Source organism: Emydura macquarii, unplaced genomic scaffold, assembly GCF_026122565.2.
Source record: "Emydura macquarii macquarii isolate MOO-44397 ecotype Brisbane River unplaced genomic scaffold, CSIRO-AGI_Emac_v2 contig_2503, whole genome shotgun sequence".
NCBI lineage: Eukaryota > Metazoa > Chordata > Testudines > Chelidae > Emydura > Emydura macquarii.
Genome location: NW_027132640.1, coordinates 263,603 through 291,275, shown reverse-complemented (window position 1 = coordinate 291,275; position 27,673 = coordinate 263,603). Strand labels below are relative to the sequence as shown.

At 57.0% G+C, this 27,673-nt stretch overlaps 2 protein-coding genes across 8 annotated transcripts in view; both read left to right on the top strand.

Moving 5' to 3' along the window:
* Positions 1-19,589, top strand: part of VAC14 (VAC14 component of PIKFYVE complex) — a 190,671-nt gene extending 171,082 nt beyond the window's left edge. The window contains exons 18-19 of one of the 2 annotated variants that reach the window (XM_067563484.1): positions 11,185-11,335; positions 19,479-19,589. In XM_067563484.1, coding sequence (XP_067419585.1) covers positions 11,185-11,335; positions 19,479-19,512 — 185 coding nt within the window. In that variant the 3' untranslated portion in view covers positions 19,513-19,589. Of the gene's footprint in view, positions 1-11,184; positions 11,336-16,631; positions 18,193-19,478 lie in introns of those variants that run through there. The other variant, XM_067563483.1, reaches the window with a different exon arrangement.
* Positions 19,590-26,747: 7,158 nt separating this feature from the next.
* Positions 26,748-27,673, top strand: part of MTSS2 (MTSS I-BAR domain containing 2) — an 80,828-nt gene continuing 79,902 nt past the window's right edge. For all 6 annotated transcript variants that reach the window (XM_067563480.1, XM_067563482.1, XM_067563481.1 and 3 more), the window contains exon 1: positions 26,748-27,285. In XM_067563480.1, the coding sequence (XP_067419581.1) occupies positions 27,217-27,285 (69 nt within the window). In that variant the 5' untranslated portion in view covers positions 26,748-27,216. The remainder of the gene's footprint in view (positions 27,286-27,673) is intronic.

The following is a 27,673-nucleotide window of genomic DNA, read 5'->3' as shown; positions in this document are numbered from 1 at the left end:
ACGCTCTCAAGGACTCTCGGGCCACCCTGAAGTCTCTGGGGTTGTATACTCCTCAGGCCTCCAGGCAGCAGTCCAGACCGCAGGCCCAAGGGCAACCACCGCCCCCGCCCAGGCCGGCTCCTCGACCACCCCAGCAGAGGAGGGGTCGTGAGCGCTACCGCGGTCCCAGCAGGGGAGGCCGCCAGGGGTCCTCTGCGAGGGGCCAGCAGGGGCCTGCAAAAGGGGGTAATCAGGCTAATAAACGTTTTTGACCCAGAGCAGGAGGGTAGTACTCTTCCTTCTCTCTGGGATCCTGGTCGGCCGTTTGGGGACAGGCTTCGCCCTTTCCTTTCAGAATGGGAAGCCATCACTACGGACCGCTGGGTCCTGGAGGTGATTGCTAAAGGGTACGCCCTCCAGCTTACAACCTCCCCTCCCAACACCCCCCCAAGGCTGTCCCCCATTGGGGATCCGGCCTCGGTTCAACTCCTGGTGCAGGAGATTGGGTCGCTCCTCACGTTGGGGGCAGTGGAGGAAGTCCCACTGGCCGAAGAGGGCAGGGGCTTTTATTCTAAGTATTTCTTAATCCCCAAGGCGAAGGGAGGCCTTAGGCCCATTCTGGACCTCCGTGGCCTAAATAGGTATATTAGGCGAGTTAAGTTTCGTATGGTCTCTCTCGCCACAATCATTCCGGTCCTTGACCTAGGGGATTGGTATGCCGCCCTGGACTTGAAGGATGCATACTTTCACATCTCGATATTACCGGCCCATAGGCGGTTTTTGAGGTTTGTGGTAGCGGGACACCATTATCAGTTTCGGTCCCTACCCTTTGGGCTCTCCTCAGCACCCAGGGTTTTTACTAAGTGCATGGCTGTGGTAGTAGCCCACCTGCGCCGTAAAGGTGTTCAAATCTTCCCCTACCTGGATGACTGGTTAATCAGGGGGAGGTCGAGTGCCCATGTGAGACATAGTCTGTTCCTCACACGCGACTTGTGTGCTAGACTGGGGCTGATTATCAATGAGCAAAAGTCCACACTCACACCGGTACAATGTATTGAGTTTATTGGAGCCAGGTTAGATGCAGTACAAGCCAGAGCCTTCCTGCCTCAAGCAAGATTTGAGGCGATGGCAGCCATAATATCGGATCTCCACTTGTCCCCCATGACGACAGCCAGGCACTGCCTGCAGCTGTTGGGACATATGGCGGCTTCTACATATGTAGTGAGACTGGCCCGATTGAGGCTTAGACCTCTCCAGGCGTGGTTGAATTCGGTGTATGTACCACACAGGCATTCTCTAACTAGAGTGGTCCTGGTTCCCCCACAGGTGCTGTCGTCCCTCGATTGGTGGAGGGACCCCAGGGAAGTGATGATGGGCGTCCCCTTCAGAGAGTTCGCCCCATCTGTGACGCTCATCACAGACGCATCCGATCGGGGATGGGGAGCCCACATTTCTCACGATCAGGGCACCCAAGGGCTTTGGTCTCTGGAGGAGAGAGCTCTGCACATCAATGCGCGCGAGCTCAGAGCGGTCCGGTTGGCCTGCAAGGCCTTCCTCCCCTTCCTCAGGGGCAGAGTGGTCCAAGTCCTTACGGACAATACGGCAGCCATGTTCTACATGAACAGGCAGGGGGGGCACGCTCCTCGGCACTTTGCCAGGAAGCCATTCACCTCTGGAACTTCGCGGTGAGACACGGTTTTCATTTATCTGCCTCTCACCTCCCGGGGGTACGAAACAGCGAGGCGGACCGCCTCAGCAGAATTTTTTCTCCCCGCCACGAATGGTCCTTACACCAGGACATAGTGGCTTCCCTTTTCCAACGGTGGGGTTCTCCCCGTCTGGACCTGTTCGCTACAGCGGAGAACAGGAAATGCCCGAGGTTTTGCTCACTCAGCGGTCGCAAGCCGGGCTCTCTGTCCGATGCCTTTTTGGTTCCCTGGACAGGGGAGTTAATGTATGCTTTTCCCCCTGTCCCGCTCCTGCCCCAAGTCCTCCTAAAAATCAAGAGGGACAGGGCGGACGTTATCCTGATTGCTCCAGCGTGGCCGAGGCAGCATTGGTACAGCATGCTGCTCGACCTCTCCATCACCGAACCGATTCCGCTACCCAGACGGTGCGACCTGATCTCCCAGGACCATGGGAGATTGTTGCACCCCGACCTGGCCTCCCTCCACCTCACCGCCTGGAGACTTTGTGGCTGACGGAGGGAGAGAGAGCCTGTTCCATGCAGGTTCAACAGGTTCTCCTGGGCAGCAGGAAGCCATCCACGCAAGTAACATACAAAGCTAAGTGGCGGAGGTTTAAACTGCAGGGCCTGGCTTTGGCCTCCCTCAAGGTCCACCTAGCAGCCATCTCGGCCTTCCACCAACCCATGGAGGGCCGCTCCCTGTTTTCTCACCCTATGTCGGTGAGGTTCCTTAAGGGGGTGGAGAGGACTTTCCCTCAGGTGCGGGACCCGGTGCCACTCTGGGACCTCAACTTGGTCCTTAACGGGCTGATGGGTCACCCATTCGAGCCCTTGGCTACATGCTCCCTTCTACTCTTGTCATGGAAGGTGGCCTTCCTAGTGGCTATCACCTCGGCCAGAAGAGTCTCCGAACTGAGGGCGTTAACCTCGGAGCCCCCCTACACGGTTTTTTATAAGGATAAGGTCCGGCTGAGGCCTCACCCGGCTTTTATGCCTAAGGTGGTGTCTCAGTTCCACTGTAACCAGGACATTTTCCTTCCTGTGTTCTTTCCAAAACCCCATGGGTCGGAGGAGGAAAGGAGGGGACATTCGCTGGATGTCAGGCGAGCCTTGGCCTTCTATCTCGAGAGGACCAAGTCTTTCCAGAAGTCGACACAGCTCTTCGTAGCTGTGGCGGATAGGATGAAGGGCTTGCCTGTCTCCACCCAGCGCATCTCCAAGTGGATTACTGCCTGCATTAAAGCATGCTATGAGCAGGCAGGAGTACCCCTCCCAGGGCCGGTGAGAGCACATTCCACTAGGGCCCAGGCCTCTTCCGCAGCCTTTCTGGAGAGGGTTCGCCTGCAGGACATCTGCAGGGCAGCGACCTGGTCGTCAGTCCATACGTTCACGTCGCATTACGCCATCGTGGAACAAGCGAGGGAAGACGCAGGGTTCGGCAGAGCCGTGCTGTCTAGATCAGGTCACCGATAACTCCTACCCTCCTCCAAGGTACGGCTACGCAATCACCTACATTGGAATGCATATGAGCAATCACTCGAAGAGAGAAAACAAGGTTACTTACCAGTAACTGTTGTTCTTCGAGATGTGTTGCTCATATCCATTCCAAACCCACCCCCGTCCCCACTGTCGGAGTTGGCAGAAAGAAGGGACTGGGGACCCGCGCAGCCAGCAGCGCCCTTTATACCGCGACATGAGCGCGGCACTCCAGGGGGCGCCTGAGCTGGCCATGCGGGGCTTGCTAGGGAAAAAAGTTCCGGGAATCTGTGCACAGGGCGCGCACACACCTACATTGGAATGGATATGAGCAACACATCTCGAAGAACAACAGTTACTGGTAAGTAACCTTGTTTTTTACTGTGATCCCTGAATGAATAAGGGATTGTCCTCACCGGGGGCTTTTCTCTCTGGGAGCTGAGAAAGCGCAGACCCGTAAAGGGGAAAGCTGGGCACGTCCCCTCCAGTGAAATGCAGGGTAAGAGGTGCCATCCCCCCTCCTGTAGATGTCCCCTTCCATTAGGCCAAAAAGGGGGGTTCTCAGGCTCCCTTTCCCATTGCTCTCTGATGGGGCAAGAATCCCAGAACTCCCCACATTCCCCAGGTAGCCTCCAGCCATGGAGAAGGGGCTTCAGACTCACCCCTCTTCCCTCCACGCCGGTGCTGCTGCCCATAGGGGGAAGGGAGGTCAGGCTAAGGAACGGTGGTGGAGTCAGAGATGTGGATCTGAACTTCGTGTTTCCTGGTTGTTGAGTTTAAATTAGCTACTATCCAGTTTCTGTGGGGACTGAGCGGCTAAGGCATTCGACTCTAGTTCTGACTGTCGTGGATTCAAGTCTCGCTCAATTTTACACGGGAAGGCCATCACTGTGCTGCAAAACGGGTGCCTGGTCCAAGGAGCTAGGCAGTCAGAGGTGGTTGGACATGGCACTGGCAACATCACTCCCTTGTGTGCTATGGGCTATGAAATCGCTGCACAGATGCAGTTAAGGAACTCAAGCCGTTGGCTTGGGGGAGTTCTGCTCCTCTGCGAGGGCTCAAGGCACCACTGGGCAGCCTTGCCTCTGCGTTAGCAAAGTTTGCAGGCGTTTATGTACAGGGAGAGTCGCTAATCAATCAGCTGGAGATTTCTGTTGGCTTAAGCATGAGGCAAGTGTATGTGCAGGGGCTCAGATGTAGATGTTGGCTGGAACAGTCAGGAGATGCCAGTTCTAAACCTGCCTCTGCCATTCCCTTGCATGTCCTTGGGCAAGGCGCTCAGTCTGGCTCTACCTGGTGTATGACATGGGGCTCACACCTACCTAGGGCAGCTGTGTACCCAACTGGGAGTAAATGGAAACATTGTGATCTAGGGGACTAGACCTGGGTCTTTGCAGTCAGCACACAGGTTAAGTTTCCAGTTGTGCTGTAGCACTAGGCGAGTCAGTCACTTCGCCGCCATCTCCCTTTTCCCAGCTGTAATAGAGGCTTACCCGCCCTGTGCAGCTCTTCAGTGGCAGCTCTCAAAGCAGCGAGTGCTGTTGCTGGCTGTATCCAGTAGGGCACGGTCCACCTTCTTTCCCCTGTAGTGTGGTAGGTTCCTTGGGATCTCCTCTGTCCTTCCTCCCCCTTCTAAGTCCCATGGCACCCTCCTTTCCCTCCCTCTCACAGGGATGGGCACAGGTTGCCTGGACATCAGAGGAGTCCCTTGAGCTGCATGAGGCAGGCGGCTCTCTACCACGCTAGAGGCTGAGCAAGGGGCCAGCTGGGAAACCAGCACATGTAGCGCCAGGGGCAGGTCGTTGGCAGGATGCAGCGGGGGTGCTCCGCTCCCACTAGAGGCTGAAGGCGGGGAGAGGCTCGCCCATCCCCCTCGGTTTGTCTCCTGAGGATGTGCTATAAACCGCGCTGCGTTGGATGTGGAAAGCTGATAGTGCAGGGCTGGTTTTTGCAGGGTATGGTCAGATGGACTGGTCCCCCACCAGATTTCTCCTGCCCCGCCTGTCTAAGTATCTCAGAAAATAGAAAGCGCCTAGTTACCACAGCTGCCTTCTGCACCCTTGCTGTTCCTTGAATGTTCACCAAGCCAGTCTAAACCCAAACTGACACTGCTTAACTCTTGAGTTGTGTCGTGATCTCTGCACAAGGGGATGTGACTGCAAGACACAACATGTAGCAGCCTCACTGAGATGCGATGTTCTTTAAAGGAGAACCCCTGAAGTGATCATAACAGAAAACAGCTGCCAGAGGGACTGCGCTGAGACTCCAGGCTGGATGAAGGTGCAGGTACTACACATTCTTGCTTAAAGCCGGAGCCGCTGGAGTCACGCGATTCCACTGCAATCTCAGCTTTCATTTTAAAACCAAGGAAGCATCTAGACCTCATGATTGGGAAGAAAAGCTTGAAAACGAGACCAATGCAGCGACGCCTGCCTGACTCGGTCTCCGGCTCTCTGCAGTCACTCGGGCAGGGGTGAACTGTCCCATGCTTCAGTGAGATGCCAACTCCACAGCCCGCTGCTCTGGGGGCAAGCCCACTGACCCCACCTCAGCAGAGGACTCCGTGTATGAGTCCCAGGAGAACAGTGCAGCAGGCCTCTCCACTCCCCCTCCCCATCAGATACACTTGCTGCTGAGGCGAATATGGGGGTGCCCTATGGGAAGGATGCCCAGCTGCTGCTGCTGCTGCTCTGGTCATTGTTAAGGAGACCGCATGTTGCTGCTAAGGGAAGGGTGGGGCTGTAGAGGTGGTGCAGCACCTAGAGCAGCAGTAGATGATGTGAATGTCCCAGAGCATTCACATGTCCAGTATCGCCAACCCCAAACGTACACAGATCAGGAGTCAGGCCCCCAAAGATCATGAGATTGGCCTAAAATCATGAAATTTAAAAGTAGGTAATTTGGGCTTTGTTCTTTTGCCTCCTGGTTTGAGCTGTTAGGGTGCACTCGTGGCTCGCGTTCAAGCTTTTCTCTGCGGCCAGGAGGCTAGAAAGTTTCCTTTTAACTGAAAACTGTCTTGCATAATCCCATGACTCCAGGAGCTGGGACTCCAAGTGAAACCACGGACACCCCATCCTGTGAGTTGGCAACGCTGCCATGCTGAGCACTCCTGACACACCCAGCCAGAGCAGCTTGGGAGGGCTGGCGGGCAGCAAGGAGGGATCAGAGCGCCTCAGCGTGGAAAACTTTGGTGCTGTTAAATTGGGGGGGGAGGGGACAGTGAACTGGCCTGGGGGTTTGGAGGGCAAAGGGCATGTGCCCAGCTGCAGTTACAGTGGGGCACAGGAGTGGCATTATCGGTGCCCTCTCCATGCCCTGTTCATGTGCCTTAAGTAGCTTGGAGGATCCCTGCCCCGCTGCCACGTGATTCCGGTGCCGTGCAGGAGACGTGCCCTTGACCGTGTTCGATCTTGTGAACACTTCATACGGCAACTGTCAAACCTTCAGGCAGCAACTCGAGCGGGGTACGCTCATCCATCTGGGCAGGGGAGAAGCCCCCAGGCAGTGGCCCGCACGCCCACAGCAGGCACTCACGAGGACCACTCCCCCCAGCTGCTTCAGACCCAGCTGCTCCGCTCCATCACTCAAGCTGTGCAGCAGCGTACAGGGTCCTTTGATTTCAGCTGCTGTGCCTAGGTCCAGTTCTGCCTAGATCAGTGAGCCAAGTCAGTGGGGATCATTGATTCATGACAAGCACTTTACGTACTTGGAACTGAGAGGCGGGATTGTGTTTTGTGCATTGTGCGATGGCAGGTCAGGACCCCTGTCCCAAAGGCCCAACTTGCACCCAGTCCCTTGCCCCCAACATCTCGGCATACGTGATGCCAGGGTTGGTAGCAAAGTGCATCTGCTTCTCTTTCAAGCGGTGCCTGAAGATTGACTGCACCGAGCCATCTTGCACCAGGAGAGCTCCTTCAAATGAGCTGGGCTCAGGTCCCCCCTTGCTGCCTCCTCATGGCTGGCACCAGGTTAGGTGCCCTGTTCTGTGGGTAGTGACTGCTTTCAGCTTCTGACCCTCCTGCCCTCTTCTCCCCTGGAGCAGCAACTGGAGCAAGCTTGAAGCTCCACACCACATCTCTGGTGTGGCTTCTGACTCATCATCGTGAGAGGGTGCAAGCATGGCGAAGTTGCCGGCTCTCTGCAGTGAAGCCTGGTGTTCTTGAGACATAACCAGCTCCTTTGAACAGCCAAGATGGGGTGTCTGGGCTGACCAATCTTGGTGGATCCATGGGAGTTCAACAGGCTCTGGGGCTAACCGTCGCCATTGCTCCACCCAAGCACAGCCATGGACCCAGGACATGAAATACAGATTCATTTCCTACCCTACTGCTTAGTGCAGCTTAGCCTCCCCATCTGCATGAAAGCCCTAATGTATCAAACACTTTGCTGTCTAGTCTGGGAATCCCTGTTCCAGTCTTGGTTCTCCTGTAAGGTTATCTCCAGCCCCTGGGTCTGTCTCCTTTATCCCTGTCTCTGTGTGACTTAGCTCAGAAATCTTTAATTGCAGCAGCCCAGCCTGCTGTCCTGGAAATTCCTGTAATGCTCCAAGACCAGGACTGCAGGGCCGGCATAGAGTGAGGAGGGAGAGGAGATGGTCTTGGCCAGTTCTCTGGTAACTGGGGAGAGCAGTTGAGATGGGAATGGGGTAAATTAAAGGGCTGGCATCCCATGTGGAAAGTGCATGCCCTTCTGTAAGCCCTCCCCCTGCCATGAGGATTGCTAGTGTTGCCTGAGCTCTGGGGGCACCAAATAGCTGCCTGCCCCTGTGATGTCAGCTCAGATGTAATGCGGAGGAGCTGGCTAACATCCGGCATCTCACTAGGCGGGAAATAGGGAAGTGCCTGGCTATGGCACGGGACAAAAGGGACTTTCCAGCCATCCCTCCTGTCGGCTTCTCTCCACTAGTGTACCAGAGCTACGGTTTCTGAGTGATGGAGCAGCTGTCCAAGAGCTCACAAGGCCTGAACATCAGCACCTCGGGGAGCTGGCAGGGCTGGTCAGGGAGAGCCCATTTCCATGAGACAGACACAGAAATGCTAGTGCCATGGCTCTGGTCCCTTTTGGGAGGGAGGCTCGTTAGTGGAGTAGGAGTGTGGGGAGGCACTTGGAAGGGCTTCCCATTCAGAGATTTCAAAGCACTTCAGAAAGGTGGGTCAATGCCTTGTCCCCATTTTACCAATAGGGGAAACTGAGGCCAGTGACTTGGCCCATTCAGCGGCCAAGCCAGAACTATGACTAGCCTAGATATACTTCAGGGAGTGATGGCCAAGAAATACAGCGGCTTGTAGAGCCCAGGCCTCCCACTCGCTGTCTCTCTAGTGAGTATGGATTGCTCTTCAGAGCTGCCCATCTTCCTGCCTGTAGTTAGATCTATAGGTCAGGCTGGCCAGCCAAGCCTGCTGAGTTGCTCTCTGACAGATTAGCGACTGTAAACATCAGTCAGCCTGGGAAATGGATTGGAAAGGGGCGGCACTGGCAGGGCTGGCGTCAAGGTGCCCATGTCTCAGCTGGACACTGACCGGTGCGTGGCTGGAACCAACTGGCTCGCCTGTGTGTCAGTATTGTTAAGAGATGTCAGAATTGTAAGTGTGTTTAGGGTTTAGACTTTATGGAATGCTTGTAACTCACTGCCTGCATTAATCTCACTTCCAGCAGCGTAGCCCATATTGCATGGTAATACGTGAGCGTTTGCATTGTAAGCATCTGTGATCGTAACTCACCAGATGGGAGAGAGACGTTAACTAGCGTAAGGTGCTGGTCTCCAGCAGAAGGCGTTAGGTCCTGCCTGGCAACACCAGCAGGACTAGTGCAGAATATTAAAGAGGGCAAAAGTCTTCTTTGTTTACTTTCCCCACCCCCACAAAGATGCCAGGAATTCACTTTGCATGACTTATCAGCTGAGTTTGCAGCTGTGAACAGAAGTCGGGAAGGGAACAAAAAGAACCCAAAAGGAGGAATTGTATCTTTATGCTGCTTGCGGTTTGGGGGGCAAGGATTACCAGGCATAAGCAAAAGATCCCTAGAGTTTAGCCTGGGTCAGCCCTAAAGGACATACGGCACTTCCTTATTATAGACCATCTATTTCATTTTGAAACTTAATATTGGACTTATTTGTCTGTATGTTAGCCTGCTTTAACCTTGTAAATAACTCTCCTGCTTCTGTTTCCTAGCTAGTAAATCTCTAGATAGTTTATTATAGAATTGGCTACAAGCCTTGTTTTTTGTTAGATCTAAAGTGCAACTGACCTGGGGTAAGTGACTAGTTCTTTGGACCTGGACCTGCGATCCTGGTGTAAGGGACCATCTGTCCCAAAGGCAGATTCATCTGGGTGGCAAGACAGAGCGGAAGGTTGGGACTTACGCTCTTGAGCTCTGCAGGGCACTCGGCATTGCTGTTCACACTCTCTTTACTCTTGAAGAATCCAAGTGCTAGGTCTGTCTCTTGTGGCTGGCACTGCGCGGTAGCGTGAAGGGCTCTGTTATGTTTACAGCAGGCTGAGGCTTTGGGCTAGGTCTGGAGGCATTTCTTTCACTCCAAGAGTCTGTGTTGACAGGACAAACCACCTCACCCTCCATAGTATTTCTGCACTCAGACAATTTTTTCTAATTCAGGTGGTGACGGTTGCAGTCCTTACAGGGGTTACTTGGTTTCCGTGTGTGTGTTGTTCCTCTGTGGGAGATTTACGGTGTGGCTCCATGCAGAAAAGCAATGCTGCAAAGTGTATGGTGGACTACCACGTCTGGGATGTCTCGCTGCCTCCAGGTCAAATCAAATCTGCTCAGTGTCTAAGGAAGAAGATGGCTTTTCCTAATGGCTGGAACTGCGATCTTGCCTGGAATCTGAGTCAAGCTGGTGCTCAGAGCTTATCTACACGTGCAGTTATCCTGGAATACTTTAAATTCACACTCTACCTTCAGGCAAATTTACTTTGAAGCATAGACAAATCCTTAATCTAGTGCCTCGTCCATGGCAGCAAGCTGCCCTCCCTGTCACCTGTGCAACGGGAGGTGGGATTTGAGCTGTGGTTAGAATTTAGTTAAGAATTCTGTTTTGATGCTCAACAAGGAATTGAATCCAGCTTCCTTCTCTGAGCTGTGTGGGCTCTGCAGGGCTAGAAGGTGGGAAACGCATTGTAAACTCCGTTGTGAGATGGCTGAACCATTCTGACTCTGAATACAGCAAGGAGTAGATCTGTTTGCAAGGCAGTGAAGGGATGAGCAGCAAGGGGGGCTCTAGAAAGGAAATGGCAAATGGAACCCTCTGATTCACTTACTCTGGCAGATTGTGCTTTCCAAAACCAAAAGGAAGGGGGTGTGAGCTGCAGACCACGTTCCTTGCCCTGGCTTCATTGGAGGGCTGTGGTGTCTTTTTTAAATGGAGTTTGTGTGAAAGGATGCAGCATTTTGCCCTGTAGAGAGCTGCCTCTGGGCTGGTACAGGAATCCAAAGCCAGGCTGTTCTGAGAAACGCCAGCACGTCCACGCAGAGAGACTGCAGCAGGCACCGGGGAAGGTGGCGGGCTGCAGGTCAGGAATAAAATCAGCAGGAGTGTAGAGGAATGACATTGTCAGCCCAGCGCCCTAGAAGGGCATGTCTCTTCCTGACTCAGACTGGGTGTATTGCTGCCTGGGCAGCAGGAGCTGGCAGCACAGATGCTTCATAGTAGGGGAGGGTGGGTAGCCTACAAAGCCTTGAGCCAGCACAGTTGCCTCTGACCGACATCGCTGTGCTGGAAGGGGACTTCTGCCCAGCCACCACTAGCTGTTGGGAGCAATGGTATATGGAAGCGTCTTCGGGGTAGAGAATAATGGGACGCTGGGGGGTTGAACACGGCAGGCTGCCCCGAAAGCAGATGCAGAGCTGCTCCAGTGGAAGTGAGTTCATGGCACCAGGAGGTGCTTTCTTGGGCCCACTGCTAGAAATTTGGGGTGGCTTGTAAAGAAGGACTCAGATTTTCCCCTGAACCCATCCCGATGGCTTGGGCGGGGTCTGGAATGAATGGCTTTTCACTTCCGCTGATTGCCTGTCCATTGTGGCCACAGATCTGCGCCTGCAGCTGCTGGACGTGAAGAATAACCCCTACCTGATCAAGGCTCTCTACGGGCTGCTGATGCTTCTGCCACAGAGCAGTGCCTTCCAGCTCCTCTCTCGCCGGCTGCAATGCGTGCCCAATCCCGAGCTCCTACAGACCACGTGAGTAACACCAGCCATGCTCTGGCTCCCGCTCTCGGGGAGTAATCCTTCCCCTTTCAGTACCGCCTCCTCCCAGGGAAGCTGGGACTCCAGCCCTCTGCAGACACTGCCCTGACCCAGATTGCCTGCAGCAATGCGTTATCCTCGATGTGCGTTATCCTCAGGGAACGGGCACAGCCGATGTCCCTGAACCTAGATCTCCCAACATGACAGTCTGCTCCGCCTGTCAGGCTTGGCACCGTCCCCTCTGAAGGCCCAGTCCTGCCATGCTGAGCTCCCTCCACTCCTCTATGTCAGTGGTGCAGCAGGAGTGGGGACCCCACAGATGGGCATAAGGGAGGGCACGGCGATCCTGTTGAGGAAAAATTGGGATGTCAGGGGGTGCACAGCTGTGAGCTGTAGGGACCGTGGGCCCTGAGACCGGCTGCTTGCATCGTGGGCTTGAGCTGCCACCTCTGCAGTAGCTGGAGACAGACACAGGCAGAGGATGTGATTATAGCGGGAAGGAGGCGGCAACTCTCACCCCCAGGCACCCTTGCTGGCATGGAGGCCACGGGGCTGCCTGCGGGCACCGTGTACGTGCCAGGCTCTTGAGCCTTCAGGTGCAGGAGTAATTTCTCTGTGTGAGCAGCAGCAGGGCCTACCTCCAGCCCTGACCGGGGAGCTGGTTGCTCAGCATTTGTCTATATTTGGTAACCCTTGGAGGGCCGGGCCTCATCCACAGGCATTTGGCATCCAGGATGGAAAATTTCACTTGTGGGGTCGCCATGGAAACCAGCAGTGTCATGAAGAAGATTTCCACTGAACGGAGACCGGCGCAGCCCCCATCAGCTGCCCCAGCTTGTCTGGAACGGCCCCAGGGAACCTGCTGAGGGGGCTGCTTGACCCAGGCGTGTTTGCTACGCACCGGCCTTCGGGGGGAGCCAGCATGTCCCGCACCTCAGCCTCCTATGCCGGGAGCTGCTTCCACCTGTTCCCCTGCAGCTGAACTAGCCTGCCTCTGCAGCACATGCCCCTGTGCTGGCAACCTGTCAGCCTGGCGGCCTCCGGTGGCCTTTGAGAGCCCATGAGCCACCCTTGCCCGCTCTGCCTCTGTCTCGCCTCCTGGGCTGCAGCTGCTGCTCTGCGCCCTAGCCCCCTCTGGGCACCTGATTCTGGTTACTCAGGGCCTCGGGCTGGATGATCATAATGGCCCCTTATGGCCTTAAACTCTCCGGCCTGGCCGGGGCGCTGCCTCGGAGACAGGGCCGGGCAAGCAACCAGTGCCCGGCACAGCTCTTAGCAGACGGGCATGCGGAGCCGCTGTGTACGCCAAGGGGCTTGTCTGAGCGAGGCTCTGTCTTCCAGGAGTAGGGCGGTGCCTGGCATGTGTCCTCGCTGCCCATTGACCTGACCCATGCCTCCAGCACGACTGTGTGCCTCTCTAGCAGTGCACAGCTCAGCCAGGGGCCTAGTGGCTGTGCCCTCCAGCTTGAAGCCAGAGATCGGGGCTCGCCTTGCCACTTCGTTCTTCAGGCCAATGTCGGGTGGCCGGGTTCTGTTCCTTGCTGCCCGCCGTGGTCTGAAATCTCTGGAGCGGAATGTGCATAATGGGTGAGGTCGGGCAAAGCCTCATGGGAAGAGGAAGCTGTGGCATGCCGGGTCGTCTTCACTGTAATAAAACTGGGACCAGGTGTAAATGTCCTGGTGTGTATGGCTCTGCTGCTCTTCTCTTGGCCATGCTGGGGCATCTCTTGGCTGTGGTGGGGAGGACTCCTAGGGAGATCTTCACCCTGGCCCAGGTCAGCCCACCCCTCTCCGTTCCGCGCTTGGCAGGGAAGTAGTGCTTTCACAGACCAGGCTGAGCAGTGGGGCAGGCTGCTCCTCTGTAGCAGCAAGTCCCTTCGGGAGACATGAAAGGCTTGTCCCTCCTCTGCAAACCACGGGGGGACGGTTCCAACAAGTGCGGAAACCAGCTTCCTCCCTTTGAACTAGTGCCGTGGCAGGCTGCTTTCCAGAGCCTCATGCTCCCCCAGCCTGTGCGCTCCAGAGCATTCGCCTCTCTTCCCGGCAAGCGCGGGGAGGGGGGTTTTGGGATGTGAGCACGTTTGTGTGTGTGTTCATGGGGGGATTGTCCCTTTGCCCCCCCCCCGCCTGCCGGGTTTTGGAGCTGTCAGAGCTGCCAGACGGACGGAGCATCTGATTAACTGTGACCTACATTCCACTAAACAGCGAAGCCGCTTTCGTAACAGAGGAGACCAAGCTGCCCCTCCCGGGGGGAAGCCAGCTGCGGCAGGCAAGCTGTGGGGGAAAAGGGATCGACTCCCTGGCTGTACAGAGATGCCTGGCAGGTTTACCATCCCTGTCAAGGTGGCCCGTCTCCTTTGTCTGCACTCCTCTTGGGGACCAGATTGCTTCTTGAACGCGTCTCTTCAGAGAAGACTGCTCCGTTCATCCCTTGATGTGAATTTCCCTGGGTTCCCCAGTCTCGGAACATCACTGAGCCTTGGGGTAATCTCTTACTTGAAGAGTGGGGGTCGGCACATGCACCGTTCTTCCAATCTATCCCTTTTATGCATCCATTGCGCTAGACACAAAGCGCGAGGCCGTCCCTGCCCCCATAGCTTTACAGTCTGGAGAGATGAGACAAAGGGTGCAAGGGGAAATAGAGGCACAGAGGTGCACCTCACCCTAGGTCCCCCAGAAGGCCAGCAGCACAGCTAGAATTAGAAGCCAGAACTGCCAGTCCAGTGTTCTACCTATTAGCCCCTGCTGCCCCTTGTGGGTCCTGAGATTTCATCACTCCCTGCAGGCTTCCCAGCTTCAAACCGCGGCTTACCGGCCATCCCTAGAAAATGTACCGCCACAGCCAGCCTGTCCTTGCCCACGTGGCCCCATCCCGCAGTGCCCCCTGTCAACTGTGGGGCCAGTTGGGATGGAGGGAAGGGGCCGCATGTGCCCCTGTCCCCTAGAAATCACACTGGCCATTGACTACTCTCACATGAGTCACCCAAGAGCTGGGAATGCTCTGAGGTCCCAGCAATCAGAGGCCAGGTTCCCTCCAGCTGCCTGGAGGCAAAAGGCTCCCTGAGCATGCAGGACTGGAGCAGCCGTGGTGGGCAGGGGTGCAGTGTTCCCGTTCGCACCTGGCTGTGGGACACGCTGCCAGCCTAGGTGATGCTTGGCTTGGGCTAGCGCTCTTTGTACTTCAGCTTCACTGCTGCTCGCCCCCAAGTAATGGCCAAAAGCAGCCCCGAGCTGCACGCAGCCGGTGACGGGCTGTCAGTGGGCAGTGTGGGGCTGCTGGGTTCCCCGCTGCACCTCTGTCCGGCTCATTGCCTTGTGCCAGATCCACCTGGAGCCAGATCAGCTGGGCCGCGTGTTCCCACCCCCAGTGTGGACAGGGCCTGGGGCAGGCACGCTCGCCTTCAGCTGGCCAGCACGCGCAGAGGGAGTGTCAGCGGGCATCCAAAGGTTGAGAGTGACCCTGTGAGACGAGCCAGGGCACTGCCTGGAAGAACGTGGCCTAGGGCAGCAGCTTGGGCCGGCTGCCGTGGTTCTCAAGGGAGCATTTTCACTTGTTAAGCAGAATAGCAGCGCATCCATCCCTCCCCCTCAGCTGTAAACAGGAAGGAGGCTCCTCAAGCAGCATCTGATTCAGCAGGGGAAATGTCCAGCTGAAGGAACTTGGCCATTCAGCTCTGTCTGGTGAGGCCTTTTGGACACGTTCTCTGCTGCCGTGCAGGGAAGGGTTAATCCTTCAATGAGGGTTGTTTTTCTTCCCTTTCTAAGCAGCTCAAAGCTAAACAAACAGGTCCTGTCTTCCCCTCCTCCCCACATATCACCTTGTTCATGTGGTGTTTGTTGATTTCCCAAATGTCAAGCTCTGTGGATTGGCCTCCTGCCCCAAAATATCCAGGCCAGGGGAAACCTTCTCCTGCCAGTGTCTGTCTGGCTGTCCCTGCCACTCCCTCCTTTGCTGGGGTGGAAAACCTCAGACACTCATGCGCCCAGGAGGTGGTGGAAGAGGGGAACCGCCCCCGGCCACATCTCAGTTTTGTTCCTAATTCCGGTTCATCTTGTGGAGACAAACGCTCTTTATGGGCTGGCCGGTCCAAGCTGAAAATAAAGCTTCCGAAGTGGTGCAGCCCCAGGCAGAACTGAGCCCACGCAGAACTTGGAGCCAGGTTCATGTAGGCTATGTCTACACTATAAACTTCCATTGGTGTAACCATGTCACTCGGGGGGGGGAAAGCTACACCCCTGACCAACTCAGTTACACCAGCCTGACCCCAGTGTAGATGGTGCTGTGTCGGCAAGAGAGCTTCTCCCAACAACACACCTGCTGCCTCTCACGGGAGAGTAGTGACTGCGCCGACCAGAGCTGCTTTCCCCTCGGTGTAGTAGCATTTCAGAGAAACGCTGGGGCGCATCTGTGCCGCTGCCATGTTTTAAGTGTAGACCTGCCCTTAGACCTGCTCTTATTTCCATTTAGCATAAGTTGATTAGAACCGGATTGAAACTAAACCACAAGAAGTGTGCGCCCGTGGCCTTTTGCACTGGTTTAACTTCTCTGGGCTGAAATGCACTGGGATTTCACATCTGAGAGCTGGGGTTCCCATTTGGAGTGTGTCACCCTCCCCTGCTGCATTCCCTGCTGGGCTGCCTTGGAAGCAAGGCGGGGGCAGCCTGTGGTCAGAGCCGGGGGAGGCTGTCATGACTCCGGGTTCTGGTTCCAGTTCCGCTGCGGACCTTGCATGCCCCTGGATGAGCAACGGAGCTGCCCTGCCTGCCTCTGTTTGTAGCAGCACAGAACCAGCTTTGGTAGGCGCTGGCGGCGACAGTTCAAGTGCTTTGGCCAGAGCCCCCTGGAGCCATCCGGCACCCACGTGAACCCTGAGGGGAAGAGCTAATGTGCCCCCGCCTGGCAGTAGGCCAGGATCTCTCCCTCCACAGGGGGGCAGCAGCTAGGCCAGCCTTACGCTCCCCCCACGCAGAGCTGGTTGGAGCCTTAGAACCACTCCTGCCCCCCCCTTTTCTCCTGTTCAGGGACAGGCCCAGGGTCCATCAACACACCGGCCCCCTCCTGCTCTTCCCTCCCCCCCGGCTCTGTCCCAAACGCACTCACCGCTCTTCCTGCAGGACAGACCCACCTGTCCTGCTCTGCGTCGCTGGCTGCCCTGACCTCTTCCTAGCTGCTAAGTTGCCCTTGGCGCGTGTGTGCAGCCCGAGGGATGGGCGGGCACTGCAGTAGCTCCAGCATGGGGAGCTGCTGGTGCCACGGCCTCTCACCTCCCTGTCTGCTTCCTCTCCCCAGGGATGGCGCCAAGACCACGCTGGGTTTCAAGAGATCGACTGCCCCCAATGTCGACTATGTCGAGCTGCTGCAGCACTTCGAGCGAGTCCAGAACAAGCACCTGGAAGTGAGGCACCAGCGGGCTGGGCGGGGAGAGCCCTTAGACCGAAGGGGCGTCTTCTGAGCACCATCGGCACATGTGGAGACAGCAACTGGGGAACCAGAGGGGCTTGGCGGCCAATCCAGTGGGGATCTTGTTAAGGGGGAGGGGAGGTGAGCATGGCACTCGGCCGGGGAGGGATCCAGCGACCGGGCTGGACCAGGCACCCTGTGGGCGCAAGCAAGCGGTAGGGAGCGGACGAAAGGGGCACCAGCCACCTGCCCTTGGACTCTCTTGCACCCAGGCCAGCTCGCTCTGCCTTACCAGTGCTGCCCCGGAGATGCTCAGCTGGTGGCACAGCTGCGCCAGCAACGCCAGAGGGGAGACACGTAAAAAGACGTTTCCGCTACCTCCAGTATCAAAACAGCGTGTGTCTGCGGGTGTGTGACTGGACCGGCCCCACTGCCTCCTGCTGTCCCACGTTGCCTCCCCAGCCAGTCATCCGTGATGCAGCCCCTAAAGGAAAGGGGGCCTCTGGGAGCTGGCTTCTTGGACCTCAGACATGCTCTGACCTCCCCGTGGCAACAGCACTGGCTAATCCTCCAGTGCCCTTGGCCCTGTGGATTTCCATTCCTGTGTGCGTGTCACTCATCCACCTCGTGTAACCCGCTCTTGGGCCTACCTCCCTGTTGTACGTACAGCAGTGCAGCCTTAATTTATGGCCAATCTCAAAGCTTCATATCTGTGTATGTAGCGGGGGGTCAGTCCGAGACCCCTTTCTAGCCTGAAAATGGATTGGGACCAGTGTCAAAACTCCCGTGCTGAAATAAAAGGGTGATGGCAAAGTCCCTGCCTAGTGTCGGCTGCTCCTTGGGGGAAGCCCCGTGATGGCCAAGGCCTGGGATTAGGCACCCTCTGATCCCTTTGGAGCACGCGGGGCACTCTCTCTCCTGTCCAGCCTTGGCACCCCCAACCCGCCTGCCTGTGGGATTTAGCCCATGTCTGTCGTTAGTTTCGCAGGCACAGGGGCCTTGCGAAGCTCCCCTTCCCCCTGGCGGCTCTGACATGCGCAGGGAGGGATGATCTGGCTTGGTCTGTGCCCCACCAAGGGGTGACTGCAGCTCAGGTCCCAGAGCAGGGCCGCCGTGGGCCCTGCCTATTGACTTGCAGCACTAGTCCGAGGCCATGGCTGTGCTGGGCGCTGCATCACTAGTCCCTATAGTGCAGGCGCAGGCTACGATGGCAGAAGGTCTGGTCCCTTGCTGTAGCAACTCTGCCTCCCCAAGCTACCGTCGCTGGGCTGCTGGAAGCTGCTTCTGTGCTGGGGTGAGGGGAGCGAATCCCAGTGCCCTGGGGGGATGGATTTGTCACACCCTGAGCTCTGTAGCTGGGTCAGTGTGAATGTTACAGGGAGCAGGCCTGCCGCTGGCAGGACAGACACCACCTGAGAGCCAGTGAGCCGCCCTGCTGGAGCTGCTCCAAGGAAGCTGCGGCATGGCAGTGGCAGGGTGGGGTGTGTTTAACCCTCAGGCAGGGCATGGGGCGGGGCTGGGCTGGAAGAGCCCCAGGCTCTATCCAGACTCCAGCAGGGCCAGTATGTGAGGAAGGGGCCAGGAGTCCGTGGAGCAGGTTATTCCATGATGGGGGAGTCTCTGTCCAGCAGCCCCTCCCTGCCGATGCTCAGCAAGTGGGCTGAAGCAGGCCTGCAGCTGGCTGGCCACATTAGCCATAGAAAGGGCTGACCATCCTGCTGCCTGCCTCCTGCACCTGCCAGCTGACTCCCCTCCTGGCTGCAGCTGAGCGCCTCTTTCCCAGGGCAGCCTGCTGCTCTGCTGGGGTTCACATCCCGCCTGTTGCTGGATGATGGGTGCCCCCTGCCTTGCCTGTCTCCCTGCCCCATCAGCGTCAAGGGCTCTGGACACCAGGATCCAGCATTGCTCAAAGCTCCGGGGAGGCTTTTGGTGCTTGCTCTGCAGTTTCCCTTTCCTGGCGCAGTGCTGGCCGCCAGGATGTTGCTCCACGAAGCTAGACCCTGCCCGCCGCACGCTGGGGACTCTACAGGGGGCACACCCGCTAGAAGTGAACCTCTAATAACGGAGCTGTCGGTGGGGCTCTTCACCTGCCTTTTCAGCTTTATGGCTGCTGCTTTGTGAAGAGTGGGGCGTGCCCTGTGCTGCCTGGGGCTGGCATAAAATAAATACAAGGCTGTGGGGCTGAGGCAGGGCCTTTAAAAACGCTGCATGGGGGGTTAATTTCCAGCTTTGACCCTCCAGGAGCTGGGCAGAGGTCACAGCACTGGTATCTGCTGGGTGGGGAAGGGCGGCAGGCCCAATCCAGCCAGGGGCCAAGCTCCTTCAACCCCCACTGCGACCAGAGGGAGCTGGACTCATTCAGCACCTGCAGCCGTAGGCCACGCGCCTGCTCCAGAGCCCAGTCCTGCACGTGGGAGACTCCAGGGGGCTTCTCCAGGGTTTGGAGCTGGCTGGAAGCAGGGCAGGGCAGGGCTGTGCAGCTGCCCAGAGCTATAAATGCTGGTAGCCAAGGAACGTCTGCCAGCAGGCCCCTGGTGCGGAGAGGGCCCCTTTCCCTGCGCGTGGACTGCTGGGTGCCTGCTGCCAGACCTGTGGCCATAGCGCAGGGGGTCGCACGCGCTCTGTGCTGCTGTCCTCTACTCTGCGTGCACTCGCCGGCCGTTTGGGGGCTGGGACATTGCTGCTGAGAACGATGACGGTTTGGGTTTCTCTCATTTTTCACCTCTTTCTCTCCAGGCATTTTCCTGGCCCTGGTGGCCCCCGGAGCTGAGCCTCGCCCACGCTGCTGGCCCTGCCCTCTGAGCACGGCTGGGAGAGGGAGGTGGTGTCATGCCCACTCCATTGTTGGGGAGCTGTAGATGGGCAGGCCTGGGGGACCTTCCTTTTGTCACTCAGCCTAAAGGGGTTCGCCCAAGGCCATCCGTGGCATCGGTGGCAGAGCTGGGAATTGCCCCCTGAGTTCCCACGTGCCAGGCCAGGGCCTGAATCACAAGCGTGTCCCTTCTCCAGCCGCTGTGTTGGCCAGAGCCTCTGTTGAACCTGCACCTTCGGCCTGCCCCCATTCAGCATGTGCTTAAAGCCGCTCTGCCATTGCCACAGACCGGTAGTGGGAGTTCATCTATGTCAGCGTCCCTTTAACTGCTTGTGCAGGGAATCTCGTGAGCTGGGATGCCCCAGCCTGCCTGGAAAGCAGAGATGGGCCCCGCTCTGAACCCCTCACGTGTCGGCCAAGCTCAGCCCAGAACCCAGCTTCTCCCCACTTCCCGGCAGGGTCAGACCCTAGATGGGAACAAGCCAGAGCTTTGTACCAGCTCAGAGGCCCAAGGTCCAGCTCTGGCTCCTTACCCCGAATCAAGCTCCCCTTCCCCATCCTCTGAGCTCTGGGCATGTCCTGCTCCAGGGCTGATCTGGGCCACTGGGGTCACCTGCTGCATAAAGCCCAATCCCAAATGAGGGGGGAGGGTGCAGGCCTGGGCCACAGCTGCGGGGGGACAGCCGTCACGCTGCGTGTCGCATTGATGAGATGGGGCCATCCCTCCACCGTGGGCTATGCTGACGGGTGCAATGAAGGGCTGCCCGCTGGGGTGTCACGTGGGGGCAGAGCGTCCCAGCTCAGTGCTGCAGCCGGGCCCTTTCGTGGGCTTTCCTCCCCTTCTTGGCGGTGGGGGTAGAGGTCAGGCCTGGTTTGCCAGCTGCGGCTTTTGGCGAGCATGATTGCACATTACAGGCCCAGCTGGGAACAGAGGGGGGCCTTGGCCCTCTGTCTCCCACCCCCCAACAGCTCCCATAACCCCCTGCGTCTCAGGGGAGCTGTCACCCCGGGCAGTATGGCTGAGTGGGTGGTGTGAGCACTGCTCACCGGGCTCTGTGCGCCGGAACTCATCTGGGCAGGGCAGAGGGGTGGGACTCAGTGTGCCTGGCCCTTGTCCGGATACACAGGAACCCAGCTCCATCGCTGCTCCAAGATGTCCTGAGCTCCAGCCCGCCCGTGATCTGCACTTCAGGTGACACCCGAAATGCCAGAGCTGCAGCTGGTCCCTTGCGTCACAGTTCAGGGCAGCTGCCCCCATTTCCGGCTCTGGGCTCCTGGCTCCAGCCGTCACTGCTCCCGGGCAGAGACCTGCGTGTCCCCTCCTGAGCGGGGTTTGTCCAGGCTGCACCAGTCCCTGTCTGCCCTATTATCCCCCCCAGGTCTGTCTCTGTACGCTGCTCGCTTCAGAGGCTAGAAACCGCGTAATAGCCCGTGCTCATGAGGTGCCCTGCAGCTCTTCTGAAGCAAGCACGTTGGGTCTCGCAGTGAGAGCACAGAGAGCCCCTGGATGAAAATCTTCCCCCGTGTCACCCCAGTGCCAGCCTTGCAGGCTGACTGGTCTCAGCTCATCCTGCCCTTCTCGGGGGAGCGGGGTCCCCTAGACAGAAGGTCCTGGCCATTTGCTGGATCCAAAACCAACCTGTGAGTCCGTTCAAACTCAGGCTACTTAGCCAAAGAGCCTTTCTCTGGCTGTGGGCCGCTGGAGAATCCACTTTGCACCAGTGTGTGCAGCCTCTCCAGCGGTGTTACACTCTGCGTGAATTTGCCTCATCACCCTCACACGCACACACTGGTCTTAGCTCCTAGAGGAGCTGTGGTCTCACACACACCTTTCCCCACGCCCCCGGAGTTACATACAGCCCCTGGCCCCCAGTGATACATACACATAACACAGCGAGTGCACCCAAAGGTATGCCGGGAAATGGCCATATTTGAACATCAGCACAGCCACAGGGTCCTTCTAGCCCAGCATCTTTAGTGCTTCAGAGGGAATGAACAGCACAGGGCAATTATTGAGTGATCCATCCCATTGGCCCCACCCAGCTTCTGGCAGTCGGAGGTTTAGGGACACCCGGAACATGGGGTAGCATCCCTGACCATCTTGGCTAACAGCCGTTGATGGACCTAAACCTCCATGAACTTATTTAATTTTTTGTTGAACCCAGTTATGGTCTTGGCCTTCACAGCATCCCCTGGCAACGATTTCCACAGGTTGACTGTGTGTTGTGTGAAGAACGCCCTCATGTTCCTTTTAAACCTGCTGCCAATTAATTGCAGTGCGTGACCCCTAATTTTTGTATTATGTGAAGGGGCTAAATAACGCTTCCTTATTTACTTTCTCCACACCACTCATGATTTTTAAACCTCTATCATATTCCCCACTCAGTCATCTCTTATCTAAGTTGAATGGTTGCAGTCTTTTTAATCTCGTTTTATATGGAAGCCGTTCCATACCCCTAATCAGTTTTGTTGCCCTTCTCTGTACCTTTTCCAATTCCAATATAGCTTTTTTTGAGATGGGGCAACCAGAACCACACGCAGTATTCACGATGTGGGCGTACCATGGCTCTACATCGGGGCATTATGATATTTTCTGTCTTATTATCTATCCCTTTCCTAATGGTGCCCTACATTCTGGTAGCTTTTTTGCCTGCTGCTGCATGTTGAGTGGATGTTTTTAGAGAGCTCTCTCCAATAACTCCAAAGATCTCAGTCTTGAATGGTCACAGCTAATTTTGTATGTATTGTTGAGTTTGTTTACCAATGTGCATTACTTTGCATTTATTACCGTTATAGTTCATCTGCCATTTTCTTGGCCAGTCACCCAGTTTTTTGAGATCCCTTTGTAACTCGTTGCAGTCAGCTTTGGACTGAGCTATCGTGAGTAGTTTTGTATCATCTGTCAACTTTGTTTTACCCCTTTTTCCAGATCATTTATGAATGTGTTGAACAGCCCTGGTCCCACTACAAAGCCCTGGAGGACACCATTTACCTCTCTCCACTGTGCAAACTGAATGCTTATTCCACTCTGTTTCCTAACTTTCAACCAGTTACTGACCCATAAGAGGACCTTCCCTCTTATCCCATGACTGCTTACTTTGCTTGAGCCTGTGGTGAGGGACCCAGTCAAAGACTTTTGGCAAGTCCAAGTACTTTCTATCCACTGGCTCACCCTTGTGCACATTTGTTTACACCCTCAAATAATTCTAATAGAGTGGTGAGGCATGATTTTCCTTCACAAAAGCCATGTTGCCTCTTCCCCAATGGACTGTATTTGTCCAGGTGTCTAATAATTCTGTTCTTTCCTATATTCTGTTTTTTCCTATAGTTCAACCAGTTTGCCTGGCACTGAAGTGAGGCTTACCAGCCTAGAATTGCTGGGATCGCCCCTGGAGCCTTTTTAAAAAATCGGCCTTACCTTTGCTCCCCTCCAGTCAGCTGGTGCATCGGTGGATTGACGCGAATGCTGCCGTCTTGCTCCAGGTGCACCTGAAGGACGTGTGTTGGGAAGAATCCCAGGCGGGAGGCGGGATCCTGGGCAGCAGCAGGGATGGACAAGGAGTGTTCTGCAGTGACCTGAGACTGTTTCCATGGGCCCCGCAAAGAAGTCCAATAACCAGGGTGAAGCTGCCCTGGCCAAAGGGAACAGGCGAGGGGGCCTCATGGCTCAGAGATTCACAGCACCTTCAGCAGGGAGGGGGCCATTGAAGGCGCACCTCTCCCCGCCCTGCCACATGCGCAGAGGGACATCTGTCGTTGCACATTGCTCTCCTCAGCACGAGCAGGGCCTGCTTACAGAGGGTGACTTTATCGGATCATCAGTGATCGGGTGCTAGCACCCTGCCACGCACAGCTGCAGCACAACTCCCAGCGATGCTCTCACGCCCGGGAACCAGCCCAGCTCTGAGCTCTGCCATTAGGCCTCTGCAAGCCAGGCATGAAAATAAAAACCTGAGCCGCTGGCCAGCCAGCAGCCAAATTATCCGTGCCCTGACCTATGGACTCCTCACAGCTCTGCGCAGCTTGTGCGCCCTGCCCTAAAATGCTGGGCTTTCCTCCTTCACTTCACTTCACACTCTTCTGTGGCTCTCGGTTATAGCCTCCTTTTCCATTTGAACAGCGCCTGGAGCTGTGCTAGTCCGAATTGCTTTGCTTCTCCCACTCAAGTGCAGCCACTGCTGGGGTGGTGGATGTTTAACTACACAGGGCAGCAGGTTAAGCCAGGAGCAGTTCAGAATAGAAAGCCACGAGCCAGGAGGGAATTTAGCCCTGTCCCTGAGGTAACGCCCCTGCTTTTGCAGAGTGCTGGGGAATTTCGAATGAGCAGGGCTTGGAAGCGTTTCTTCCATCTCCTGTAGCACCACGGTGTCCCCTGGCCCCTGCCGGTGCTTTGGCTCAGAGGGAAGAGCACCTCATGAGCCCAGCAGCCCAGCCACCCCCAGGTCCCAGGGACTGTCTCATTTAAAAAGCAAGCTCTGGCTCTGGTGCTGTACCTGGCGCCCATGGCGCCCCCGGGGCGGTGCAGGGCTGTTGTGCCCATTGTGCAGATGAGGAATGGAAGCCCAGAGACCCAGCTCCGCCAAGGGATGTAGGTGCCTGACTCCCCTTGGAATCCATGGAAGCTGTGTCTAAACGCCTCTGAGGAGCTGAGCCTGCAGCGGCGCCGCCTAGATGACCTGGGCAAGTCGTTTGGGCTCACAGGCAGTCTGGGCTGAGCAGGGAATCAAAGCTATGTCCCAGACTCCCTCCGCTCCCGGCCACCCTTCCTCTCCCATGCCCATTATTTGCCCCTCGGCCCCTATACGCAAACAGCCCTTGTTCCCCTGACATGGAGTTGGTGAAGTAGCTTCCACCTGGGTCATGAGCCTTTTGCTTGCAGGCTGGGTTGCCCAGGGGAGGGTGTCTCTCTCTATGGGGCTGACAAAAGCCAAGTCCCCTGGGCTCTGTGGTGTTGGACAAGACTCTGCTGCGTGAAGCTGTCAGTGGCTGCTCCTCGGGGGAAGAGGGCCTTTGTGCGCCTGCGGCGAGCTCACTGCGGCACCGTTTGCCTTTGCCGGGTGGAGCTGCTCGCACAGTTTGCACACTGGTGCAGGGCTCCAGCTCCTGGAGTGCGCATTATAGGACCAGTCCTGGGGCCGTTTCAAGTTGCTCAAGAGACTGAATGGCCAGAGGAGCTGGGCAGATTTACGAGGAGAACTGAACTCAACTTGCTCTCCTCAGCCTCCATCCTGTTTTCTGGAGGGGAATTGCTGGATTTGGGGGCTCCAGCCTCCTGCTCAGCTACCCCCATAAGGGTACCAAGAGCTCACCCGGTACAGCAGGAGCCTGAATCACTGTCAGCCCCTATGCTGGAGGGAGAATTGGCTCCTGATTGTTCCAGAGCATCTGATGGCACCTCCCCATAATTCCCTACAATGCCAGGTAGTTTTGCCTGCTGGCCCAGAGGCTGAAGAACTTTCCCAGGGCTCAGCTCTCCCTGGAATAGCTGCCTTGTATGTCCTGAAACAAAGGACCGCAGTGCTGTGCTTTGGTTTTAAATCATTCGCTTTTACACAATCGTTCAGCCTGGGCTCTGCTTCTTGAAGCCCTCAGGACACTTTCTGGAGGAGTGAGAATGTGAAGCCAAGGGTCCTGGCCTAATTCTATTCTGGGGAATTCCCGAGAGGGAAGAAGAGAAAAGAGATGGATAAGGCCACAGGTTGCAAGAGGGAAAATGTCAGGATGTGCATCCTTATGGCTTGGAAATCTACTCCTCTCCCCCTGGGCCTAGCATGAAGACAGGACCTTGCTATCTTACTGGCCAGACTAGCTGGTTTTCTCACAGGTCGCATTGCGTTAGAATTAGTGCTGCAGACTCTGGATCCTGAGCCAAACGTGCCCCCAGTTGGAGGCAGGGGCAATGATCTGCTCTGGGCTTGGAGAAGCAGCAGATACCTGTTATGTTGGGCTCTGAATTTCCCTGAAGCTTGGGCGTGGGTCAGACTGTCAGAGCCCTGGAGCCAGGTGGGGGCTGACCCCTAAACTTCAAGCTGGGCCCATGGCAAGTGAGGGGGACACAAACATGCCATATCTCACCCCCAGCTTGCTCTGTCTTTCTCTGCGGATAGCAGGGCGTGGCTGGAGCTTTCCAGTGGAATCCCTGGTGCCGCAGGGGCTTTGTCTGTGGTGTGGCGGGGACCACCCATGGGACCCCTTTCCCTTGGCTGCTGATTGGAGACCTGGCTGGGCGAAGGGCTTGCATGTCCTCAGGCGTTTGCATCAGCAGAGGGTCTTCCAGCCTACACAATGCCCCAATGATGGGCACCAGATGTTGCAACGATGGGGCTTGTGTCCCCTCGAGAAGCAGCAAACGCTGCAGGGCCTGGTGTGTGATTGCAGGGCTGCAGCCCGCTGCTGGCTTCCAGCTCCCAATGGGTCCAGTGGATCCCTTCCAGGCCTGGCCAGAAATGCCAGAAACTACAGGGCTTCGCAAGTTCCCTGCTGCCAGACCAGAGCAGCCACTTGAAATGGCCTCCTGGCTGGTGGTAGGGAGCCCTTCTTTGATCTGGTGTCTGGCCCTATCCCCTGAACTTCGCTCAGCACCTGGGCCTGCAGCCTCCTGGCTGTCCAACCTCTGCACTTTCTGAGGCAGCTGTGGAGCGAGGGGGGAAGGGTTGGGGTCTTAGCCCCCTGAATTTGCCCATTTTGACATGGGATAAAATCACCACCTGAGCTTCCATCCAGCCCCAATGAGCAGCGTCCGCCCGCCTGGGGTATGGCGGCACCGCGCAGTAAAGTAGGTGACAGCAATTCCCAGCTTCTGCAGGCAAAGCAGATTAAATGGCGTTGTGACACCCTGGGCACAGGGGCCCTGTGTGTGTAACACCCCGGCCACAGGTGTCCTGACTCTGTGTTTGTGCTTTGTGTGGTCCCCACCCCTGACTCTGTGTGTGTGTGTGTACACACATCGGGGTGATGCCATGACAAGGATCCCGTCCCCGCCCCGCGAGGCTGCCCCGACCCGGGCTCGAATTTCAAAGGCCGCAGGAGCCCGGGGAAAGGGCATCTCCCGCCGCCCCGCCCCCGGCTCGGCCCCGCCCCTCCCGGCCCGGCCCGGCCCGGCTCGGCTCCGTGGGACCCGCCCAGCCCCGCCCCCGGCGTGTTTGCTGCCCTCGCTCGCTGAGTCGCTGCGGATCCGGAGCTGGAGCCGCCAGCGTAGGGTGCCGCGGCCGGTTCTGCATCGCGGCGCGGCGCCGAGTCCCCGGCTGCGGGGGGCGGGGTTGTTTGTGGGTCTGTGCAGTGGGGTCCAGCGGGAGGGACATTTAACCTCCCCGGCTCCTCCGGGACCAGCCCCCGGCATGGCTCCAGGCGACGGAAGATCCCCGGCTCCGGAGCCAGGCGCAGCCGCCCGCCGCTGAAACTGACGTGGAGATTCGAAGTCACGCCGGTTCGCTGACGAGCTAGCGCATTTTTCTCTCCGGTCCCGCGTGCCTGGCTGTGGCAGGGTTGCTGGGTTGGCCCTGCCTGGCTTTTTGTTCTGTCTGGTCCCGAAGTGGAGCGAAGGGGCTGGAAGCCGAAACGCGCCTGGAATTTGCCCCGTTTCCTGGTGGATTTTTCCCTTCCCTGGATCGCTCCGTCGCTGCCTGTTTTCTCCCCGGCTGGGGCCGCTGGGATTTGCGGACTATGGAGACCGTGGAGAAGGAGTGCGGGGCCCTGGGGGGCCTTTTCCAAGCCATCATCAATGACATGAAGGTAAGATCCGCCCCGACAGACACACACACAGCCTGCCAGCCCTTCTGCCTCCCGGATCCCTGGGAGAGAGGCTGCAGGGGGTGGGTTTGCGGTGCTGGGAAACCAGTAAAGGCTATTGAATGACAAGCTGTGCAGCCAGGCTGCTGGGAGAGCCGAGCTGTGGTGGGGTGCTCTGCACCCTCTGCTTTTACTGCCTCTCCTTTTTTCGCTGCCTGAACCATTCCCTCCCCCGCCTGCCCCACAGCTAAACTACTTCCAGCCGGGGTTGCCTTTCCTTGCCCTGCATTGCCTCGCTGGTGGTCGCTGTTTATACTGAACCCTGAGCACTTCCTTTAGAAAAAACCCTCCATTCTCCCATTGCCTGGATGGTTCGATTTACCATATAACA